This window comes from Nelusetta ayraudi, unplaced genomic scaffold (genome assembly GCF_046127955.1).
Source record: "Nelusetta ayraudi isolate G7.1 ecotype Tasmania unplaced genomic scaffold, CSIRO-AGI_Nayr_v1 ptg000006l, whole genome shotgun sequence".
In the NCBI taxonomy this organism is placed as follows: domain Eukaryota; kingdom Metazoa; phylum Chordata; class Actinopteri; order Tetraodontiformes; family Monacanthidae; genus Nelusetta; species Nelusetta ayraudi.
Window position 1 is genome coordinate 7,093,145 of NW_027466056.1, and position 10,232 is coordinate 7,103,376.

Below are 10,232 nucleotides of genomic sequence, written 5' to 3' on the forward strand. Positions count from 1 at the left end.
TTCTTTAAGGGTGCCATGCTTATGAAATAATAAATTATGATGTTTATAGGAAAATACTCCTTGAAATGTAGTGTACAAAGATTAAATTGTAAGGGTTACCAAATATACTGCAGTTTATAGGAAGGTGATATTTTGTGGCACTGCCAAGCTTGACGCTTCAAAAAGGAAAATTATGTATCAAAATCTGTTGCTGGCAATCACTGACACACCGGGGCTGAATAACAAAAGTAAAATACTGCTTTAAATGTTTGTTGTTGCTGCTATTTTGGAGGGTATTTTTGTTTTGTTTTTTTCAATAAAAACTGGATATTTGTTATTAAAATGTCACCTCCCCAACCTAATAAATGTTTGACGGCAAGGCAAGACAGCTTTATTTATTTAGTGCATTTCATGCGCTAGGTAACAATGTGCTTTGCATGATTAAAAGTACCGCATTCAAAGGCATTTAAACCAAAAATATTTAAAGACAAAATGCAGGAAAATAACTTAAGAACAATGAATAATCAATAACAATTAAAAATAAAAGGAGAAAAATAGAAAATTGCAAAAGGATTAAATACAGTGATATAAGATGCTTTAAAAGAACTCAACCATTAGCATAGGAGAAAAGCGGCGTTTTTAACCTGGATTTAATAGCATCCACACTTTAACTGACCCTTAATTGATGTTTTCTCGAATTATAAAGACAAACTTGTAACTTCCTGCCAACGTCCTCACTGACGTGTTTCAACCTGCGGGCGGCGCTAGCTGAGACCCTGTCGCCGAAGCCGACCTACGCTGCTCCCGCCGAAGAAGCGGCGCGCCGGAGCTCCGGGTTAGTCGGTGGTACTCCGCGGCGTGGACCCGGTGTTGGAGGTCATGCTGTGAGACTTGAGCATGCAGGCGGTCTACCCGACCCTCCTTCTCTGCGCCTATGGCTTCTTCGCCAATCTGCGGCCGTCGGAACCTTTCCTCACCGCCTTTCTCATGGGGCCGGACAAGAACCTGACGGAGACTCAGGTGAGTTCGCCCCGCCGTAGCTCACCTGCTACCGTGCTTAACATCCTCCCTCTGACCCATCACGAGCTCTTGCGTCATCGCCGAACTTGAATTTCCTTCATCTGTAACGTCGCTGTTTAACTTGAAAATCAAGTCATACGTTATACCGAAGGACATTTTTTTTTTAATTATTATTATTATCTTAAAGAATGTAACAGGACTTTACTTATACAATGAGTCAAAACCAGTTTATTTCGGGATGGAAGATTTGTAGGTAAAGCGACTATTGGTTGCAAAGGGACATTATGAGTTGGTATAATAACATGTTGACTCTATTCGTGTTAACTCTGTTGGCTGTAGCAAATAAGAAAACTGTCCTGCTCCGAACATGACACTGCCGTTACATCACCCGAGTTTCTCACGCAACGACCTGATGTCTTCACTCCTCCGCATCTGTCTGACGCTTTTAGTCGAGTGGACGCCGCATCACAACAAACCCTTTTTTTTTTTTTGCCAGGATTTGCACAAACAAACAAACAAACAAACACGACACAGTTCGCACAATGGGCTCTCTCAGAACCCAACTTCCAAATCCCCTTGAAATTTCTGATAAACCCCCCCCCCCCCCCCCCAAATGAATCCCAGATTAATCACCTGTGAAAACCACGCAGTCTGCCTTATTGCTCAGGCTCCCTCGTTTTCTCTCCTCACGGTTTAACTGCCGTTTCGCATTTCACCTCTTTTGCACAACACCTCTCTTTGAGGTCCTTGCACAAAAACAATGGCACAGGAATGTCACCAGACGTTGGCATTAGGCGCCGGTGTGAGCTGTCTGGCAATTCAACCTCGATGACATCGTAATGCACGACGTTTTGCAGTATTTTTGTGCAAGTAAAAAAAAAAAAGAGGAAGGAAAGACAACTGAATCGTGCAGGTTGAGGTGCAACAGCGTTTTAGAAGGTGGACGTTGTAACGAGGTAACTCGCTAATGGAGTTGCTCAAATGTTTGAAGAAGAACTGCACTGGCGACATTTGTCCCTACTTTAAAAAAATAAAATAAAAATATCTGAGCTTGGACAACTGCCCCCTTTTTATTATGCTTTGTTTTGTTAATTTGGTGAAAATAAACTTTTATGCACTGTTAAATACAATACTGTGCGTCAAAATCTATCACTTAAACTTGTCTGGAAGTGTAGTTTTTAAATGAAAAACACACACACACACACACACATACTATATACAGAATATATTCATTAAAATAGTAGCGATGCCTCTGAGAGGTTGAAGAATATGGATAGCAGAAGGGACAATGGAGGCAGACATTTACAATGAACAAATAACTCAATACGCAAGTCAACTGGAGATAAAAAAATTTTTTTTTAAAAATGATGATTTGCAATTCTTATTTGATGACAGTTGGTTCTCACTTCTGATACAGACTCTCCCCAAAACGCGCACTGTCCGCTGGGTCGACACCCTCGCGCTCGCACAGGCAAGGTCGACCCTGTTGCCGCGTTGCGCCGCTGAAATAGCCACCAACGCTTCGCACTGATGTCGTCAGCACGAGTGGGGGGAGCGCTGCTTTTTCAAGAGCTTTTTCAAGAGCAGCCAACTTCTCGCCATTCTGAATTACCTGCAGGGAGACTAATTAAACTAACCACAGTCTATGTTTTTGCAGCTAAGCGCCTGGAGAACTTGGCCTGTAGCAAGACACTAATCTCTCAATACGATACCCGATACTCATTCAACGATACGCTTCGATACAAGTTGGTACAATTCAATTCTTTTCTGAAAGATTTGAAAGGCAGGAGTTATTTTGCTGACCTCTTGTGAGTGTTGCATTGACTTACATTGAGCAAAGCTCGACGTTCGACCTGATTGCTCCTCCTGCAAGAGTACAGTGTCGAGCAGAGTGCCAGTTGGAACACATGCAGGGTTTGAATTGGGCTTAATGTCTCGATACTCGCTGCATTATCGCAGAATCATTAAACTTGCCAGGCCTTATGGAGAACGCGACCTTTAGAGGGGTCGCGTCAGTTCCTCGAGCGCTTCTAATCGCCGCCCCCCCGCAGGTGGTGAATGAAATCTACCCGATATGGACCTACTCCTACCTGGTGCTGCTCTTCCCCGCCTTCCTGGCGACGGACTACCTCCGCTACAAACCCGTGCTGATCCTCCAGGCCACCAGCTTCGTGGCCACCTACATCCTGCTCCTGGTGGGCCGCGGCCTCCTCGCCATGCAGCTGGTGGAGTTCGCCTTCGGCGTGGCCACCGCCTCGGACGTGGCCTACTACTCCTACATCTACAGCGTGGTGGAGCCCGCCCACTACCAAAGGGCGACGGGCTACTGCCGCAGCGTCACCCTCTTCGGGTCGGCCGCCGGGTCCCTCATCGGGCAGCTCCTCCTCTCCAAGGCCGGCGTCCGTCTGCTGCACCTCGTCATGGCGACGATGGCGGCGGCCGGCGTGGCCTTCGTGGCCCCTTGGTTCCTTCCGATGCCCAGGAGGAGCCTGTTCTTCCACAAGGCCTCGCACAGCGCTCTGGAGAAGCTGCGAGGCGGCGGCGGCGCGCTGCTGGAGAAGGCTGAGGAACCGGACTGCGACCATCCTCTGAACTCGGTGGGCGCCGCTCCTCGTTTTTGGGCCTTCACCTCGCTTTGGGTTAAAGGTCCAATTTGTGAATTGAGGCCCGACTGGCAGCATGTTTCATATGTAGAGCACTGTCAAGAGGGGCTGCCTTGAATAAGTGGCTAGCAAAATGGCTGCTAACAGCTCTATGTATATTCTCATATATATGAGAACTGTTCTAAGGGGAGGAAAAGCAAATTACTTGTATCATACTGTGAGTGTACACTTTTATTCATCTATTAATGGGCAGTATGTTGAGCTTTTGGGCGACAAGGTGGCGCAGTGCTTGGCGCTGCCGCCTCAAGGCAAGAAGGTCACAGGTGTAGGGGCCATTTGTCCTTTTAATTGATCGCGTCCTTGATATCCAAACTTGACAACCAACATCAAATTAATCAAATCAAACGGCCCCCAAGGCACCGAGGGAGTGAATGTACGCAGAGATACGACAGAGTCCGTCGTCCAGGCGAACAAGTCTTTGGTTCATTTATTACGAACAAACGATGGCTGCTGCCGCCTCTCTTGCCCTGGTAGAAAACCACAACCCTTCCCGCTGCTGCCCCCTATGCTCGGGAGACCCATATACAGTACATAGATCACCAAGCTATAAGATACCTGAAAAATAGAAGAATTCATAAGAATTCACATTAACTCAAACAATGCTAAATGTTATGATCAAAAGGTATATTAATCAACCAAACAAAACTAAATAATTAGATCCAACAAAAAAAAATTACAAATGGCTCCCACCACAGGTTTGATTCCTGGCCTGGGTCCTTCCTGTGAGGAGTTTGCGTGTTCTCCCTGCGTGTGCGTGGGTTCTCTGCAGGTTCTCCAGCTTCCTCCCACACTCTCAAAAACAGGCACGTGAAGTGAATTGGAAACTCTAAATTGTCCGTAGGTGTGAGTGAGTGTGAATGGTTGTTTGAATGGTATGCGGCCCTGCGATGAACTGGGTGTCACCCTGCCTTCACCCCTATGACAGCTGGGGGAGGCGGCAGCAGACCCCCGCAACCCTGAGTTCAGAGCCAAGCAGGTTATTGAAAATGGATGGATGTTTAGCTTTTACCAAATATTAACGACTGGACCTTGAAACTGCGTTTTTTTAACCTCCCAATTTCTTCGCCTGCAGGCCGCCGGGCACTCGGAGGAGGCGAGCCGCGGCGGTGGCGGCTTTGGGGGTGTGCTGCGGCTGCTCCTCCGCGACTTCCTGCAGTGCTACCGGTGCTGCTCCCTGCTGGCCTGGTCGGCCTGGTGGGCCCTGGCCACTTGCGGCTACTTCCAGATCGTCAACTACGCCCAGGCGCTGTGGGAGGCGATCCGTCCGTCCAAGGAAAACGACATCTACAACGGCTACGTGGAGACGATAGCCACGCTGCTCGGTGAGGCGTCCCGCTAAAATAGTTCCGGGCTCGTCTGTCACAACCCGTGTTTTACATTTCTGACATCACCTATATGTTTATATATTCAAAAAAATATACACATTTAAAGGTCCATTGTGTCAAATTTTGGTTGATTTATGATTTTTGAATTGGTAAAACATACCAAAACATACTGCTCAAAAATACATTCATAATAGTGTATACTCACAGTACAATCGAAGTAATTTGATTTTCCTACGTGTGTGTGTGTGTGTGTGTGTGTGTGTGTGTGTGTGTGTGTATATAAATATATGTATGTATATATGTATATATGTATGTGTATATATATAAATATATGTATGTATATATATATATGTATATATGTATATATGTATATATATATGTATATATATATATATATGTATATATGTATATATATATATAAATATATGTATGTATATATATATATATGTATGTGTATATATATATAAATATATATATATATATATATATATATATATATATATATATGTGTGTGTGTGTGTGTGTGTGTGTGTGTGTGTGTGTGTGTGTGTGTGTGTATGTATGTATATGTATATAAATATCTATGTACATGTATATATTCATATACATATATATGTATGTATATATACAATTTTAAAGCATTCAACTTCTGTAATGATGGTCCCATGATCCACACTTGATATTCATTCTCTAAAATCACATTCAATTAGTCGTTCAAGGCAACCACTGTCAAAGCCATCCCATAATGTCTGACAAATCCACAGATTTTCCTGCCCTCGTAATGTTCTTAGAGCATTCCACTAGATTATTTCATCAAGCTGGTTATAATGGAGTTCCATGCAGAAATGACTCGGTGACCCCAAACTTTTGAAACAATGGGTCTCTCCCAGAGGAAAGTCCGAGTTCAATCTTCTGGGTGTTTGACTTGCACTTGGTGAAAAAGTTGGTTTGTAAAAAAACTTCTCGATTTTCAAATTTTGGGGGGAATAAATTACCAAACTGAGAAACCTAGCGTTGCCAAAAAAAAAAAAAAACAGTTATCCCTCCATAAAAGTTTAATCCAAAGGTATTTTTGCGTTGCTAGAAGGCTTTGGCAGTACTGAATTTGATTAAGACACCGACAGATCAGCCAGACCTGCTCGGTTCCTTTTGAGAGGCTGCCTGACGTTGATGCGAGGTAATTGGATCGCTGTCCTCAGTGGAGTTTATTATCGCGGAAGAGGACGGATGGATCTTCTCCCCTCACCCAAACTCTGAGCTCTGTGTCTGGCTTTCCCACAGGGGCTATGGCAGCCCTGATCGTGGGACACATCCCAGTGCGCTGGGCCGTGTGGGGGGAGGTGGCGCTGTGCGTCCTCTCCCTGCTGATGTCGGCGTGCGTCTTCGCCATGGACACGCTGGGCAACATCTGGCTGTGCTACGGCTCCTACATCCTCTTCAGGACCATGTACATGCTGCTCATCACTGTCGCCACGTGAGTATACGTGTAATTTGGCCCGATTTACGATATTTTTGTGTTGGTAAACGCTTAATGTACTACTACATACTGTATAAGAATATACATCTAGCAAAGGTCTTCCTCCCAGTTAGTTGCCATCTTGCACCGCCATATTTCTAAGGAAGCCTGGTATGGACAATCCAGCCCGTCTAACATATTTTGGGTGAGTGCTTGCGTCCTTAAATAAACCAACAAAGAAAAAAATGGAGGTAACATCTAGGGTGCGAAGGCCACTGTAGTTCACTGGCGAGCTTGGGAGAGGGAGATGGAGTGAATAAGCGCTGCAAACTAAAATGTAACCACTTGATGTCGCTGTTTGTTCTTCAAAATCTGCAAATATGACACGCGTCACCTTAAAGGCGCGCTCCAAATGGCACAAGGCAGCACAGAGAACTACAAAACAACTACCAACGTGTTTCCAAGTGGGACGCTGTCACGACGGAGCTGCTTCCAACTCCGAATTCTGCTAAAAAATACTGTAACGATAAACAAAACGTCTCATGTATGGCAGTAGAATTCCGGAGCAGGACAGGAATCTGCCACCATACCTCGGACCTTTTGCTTAGTCGAAAGTAAAACTAACCCACGTACATATTTGAATATAATCCTGTGGCGGTGTTTTTTTTGTTTTTTAAAGTTAGTTCTGAAGTATAAGTCTGTTTGAATTTCCACGCTATCTTGATTTTGTCATCGAGTATTTTTGTGCAAGTAAAAAAAGAGGAAGGAAAGACAACTGAATCGTGCAGGTTGAGGCGCAACAGCGTTTTAGAAGGTGGACGTTGTAGCGAGGTAACTCGCTAATGGAGTTGTTAAAATGTTTGAAGAAGAACTGCACTGGCGATTAATTTAACGCTAACATTTCCAACCTTCAGTGTATTTAATCTTCGATCGTAGTTAATTTGTCCTTTGTAAATTTCGGCCGAGCCAAAGATAATCACAATAGGAACATATCCTCTTGCAGGTTCCCCACAGCGTTCGCACTGTAGGAACCTTTCAGCCGAGAAGAAACAAAAATGAGCCCAGACAAATGGTCGTGATAGATCGATAGCGCGCCCTCCCCCCCTTTCCCATCATGCCCGTGAGGCGGAGATACCTGACCCAAGGGCTTTCGGTACGACAGCGCTTTATACTTGTGCTTTGCTGGATCTCGCCTCTAAAAACTCCCCAGCTTATCCGGGAAGTACACGCCGTCCGTTTGCTATTTTGCCCCGAAGACAAGACTAAGAATTTAAACTGATACAAACTGATCCTTGCATGCCAGTCTGCGTAACATTAGCCTTTAGCCAAAATAGACTTGTTTTACAAAAAAAAAAGCTGAGATCACCACACTATCAAACAATCATTGTTTGATTAACGGCAAAAAGACAATCATTTTTACTATTTACTGATGTACATTTCATAATCTGTTCTTTCTTACTTTTACTTGAGTAAAGGGGTTGAATCCGTACTTATACTTTTACCAGAGTATTTTTCTCAACAAGTATCCGTACTTTTACTTCAGCACAGAATGTGAATAACATACAACACACACACACATACACACACACACACACACACACACACACACACACACACACACCAACACCAGCTGTTTTGTGGAAAGCTTTCCCGTGATTTTTTTTGCAATGTTTGCCTTCACCTCCCTCCTCCACCTCAGCTATCAGATCGCCGCCAGTCTCAGCATGCAGCGCTACGCCCTGGTGTTTGGCGTCAACACCTTCGCCGCCCTGCTGCTGCAGACGGTGCTCACGGTGGTGGTGGTGGACACGGCGGGCCTCGGCCTCGACATTTTCACCCAGGCAAGGAAAAACGACCAATGCCCCCCCCCCCCCCGACGTTCCGAACACACGATTGACAGTCAGAATTCTTCTTTTATTTTCTTTTCCCCCGCAGTTCTTGATCTACGGCGGCTACTTCGCTGTCATCTCCCTGGTCTTCTTCGTGGCCGCGCTGTGCAAGTTGGCCAACAGAAAGCGCTCGGAGCCGGACGCCTCGGCCGACGGCACCACAGCGCCACCTCCTGCTGATGGCACGTAGCTACACTGCGTAGCTACGACGCAGCGTTGTGCTATCTGAAACTGTTGGGATGGCAGCGCTCATTGGCACAGCTAGTTCTGTGTGGGTTTTATTTCGTATTTTGGACACCAGCCAAAGAGTTATCCCTTCTCTTATGAAGTGAATAACAGACCTGAGGCCTCAACGGTGAAAAGCGCTTGTGTGCGTCAGGTCGAAATTTGATCTGTTAGCACTGTTTGTCGCCTCTGCACGTGGTCTCAGTGGTACTGTAGCTCTGCTTTGACTACTTGCTAACATTTTTCCTTACAGAACATGTGCCTTAAAGTTCAGTGTTTCAGGTGGAATTGTAGCCTATGTATATCTATCTACAGTATATCTATGTATATGTGTGTGTATATATATGTATATATACAGATACATATATATACAGATACATACACATATGTGTGTGTGTGTGTGAGAGAGAGAGAGAGAGAGAGATTCTTGCTGCTGTTAAGACCAAAACTGTTTTTTTTTTTGGTCCCCCGCGAACAACTACTCACAAATGCACTACTTGCTGCTGTACGTTTACTTATTTTCTTTTCAGAATGCTTCTTAGTGAGAGACAGTTTTTCGAGAGAAAAGAAATGACACCATTAATACTAATACTAATGACTATTTTGAAATGCCTGCTGTATATGTTTTCTACTGACCAAATGCAAAGGCAAAAACTGCTTGGCGGGGAATCAACGCACAAGACAGGCGCACTTATCAGTCGTCAATATTCTCACTGTAGCTGCACGGTGTAGTACGATACGCACAATTCCAAGATTAACTGTGAAGTACTTGAAATGTTTTTTGTCTGTTTTGTCTTTATTTTTCCTTCCCCTTTGCGAGAAAACGACCCAGCACGCTCAGACCAAACTAGCCTGAAGTGTTCTCATGAGAGTTTGCGGGAATCTCGAAGCTGAGATGAAGAGCAATAAAACACGGCCTTTTGCTGTGTCCCTTTGTTTTGTCCTGACATTTTGTTTCCTTGTTTTCACCACTTTGGAAAGAAATCTCACAGGTCTGAACCCTCACCAATAAAACGTGAAGGGGAATTTTCTGCGGTCGCAGTATTGGAATTTTCTGTTACCAATTGGTTGACAATCCCGTGTACTTCAACTGTTGTCGTGATGTTTAATTTTTTTGGCCACTCCATGTGTTGTGTAACGTGCCGTGTGAATGCGTTTTAAGATTATTGTCAAATTTCTGACCATCTTTTTTCATACTTTGCCACGAAATGTGAAAGCTCTCAATCGCCAAATAGTTTTGAAAGTATGGCACAATGGTACTTGAATGTGAAATGTTTTGACGTGTTTTTGCCTTCATAGAGTCATCACTGTGTACTTTTGTGTTTTATAGCATTTTTCTCAATCTGTCAATACACAGAAATTAAATGACGTCCTACTGTTGTCTCTTTTCGTGAAACGAATGAGCAAACCATCGACGTTCGCGAAAAGATTTGTTAGTTCTCCACCTAAGTTGCGTCCAAATCGATGACGTCGATGTTGAAATGGAGTGATTTAGTTTTTAAACTACAGCCACACTCAGCTATTGTTTTGACACCTTTTGGGATATTTCTATTAATCAAAAGTCAGTGTTCAATAGAGTCGCTTTTAGATTTAGTGAAAAATATGAACACGGTAGGAAAAACAACTCGAGTTTTATGTTAAAAGTTGAAAGATTAATTCACTATTTGAATATAAT

General features: G+C 44.2%; 1 protein-coding gene across 1 annotated transcript; it reads left to right on the top strand.

Moving 5' to 3' along the window:
• Positions 1–797: 797 nt before the first annotated feature.
• slc19a2 (solute carrier family 19 member 2) lies at positions 798–9,923 on the top strand. The gene is made up of 6 exons (XM_076017517.1): positions 798–999; positions 3,051–3,596; positions 4,735–4,984; positions 6,269–6,461; positions 8,143–8,284; positions 8,379–9,923. The coding sequence occupies exons 1-6, from the start codon at positions 877–879 to the stop codon at positions 8,520–8,522; spliced, it is 1,398 nt and encodes a 465-aa protein (XP_075873632.1). The 5' UTR covers positions 798–876; the 3' UTR covers positions 8,523–9,923.
• The last annotated feature ends 309 nt before the right edge of the window (positions 9,924–10,232 follow it).

Bases quoted from the DNA above. Each gene is read 5' to 3' on its own strand.
- slc19a2 (XM_076017517.1), top strand. From the start codon at position 877: ATGCAGGCGGTCTACCCGACCCTCCTTCTCTGCGCCTATGGCTTCTTC. The intron at 6,462-8,142 runs GTGAGTATACGT...CCTCCACCTCAG, and splicing joins CTGCTCATCACTGTCGCCAC to CTATCAGATCGCCGCCAGTC. The intron at 8,285-8,378 runs GCAAGGAAAAAC...TTTCCCCCGCAG, and splicing joins GCCTCGACATTTTCACCCAG to TTCTTGATCTACGGCGGCTA.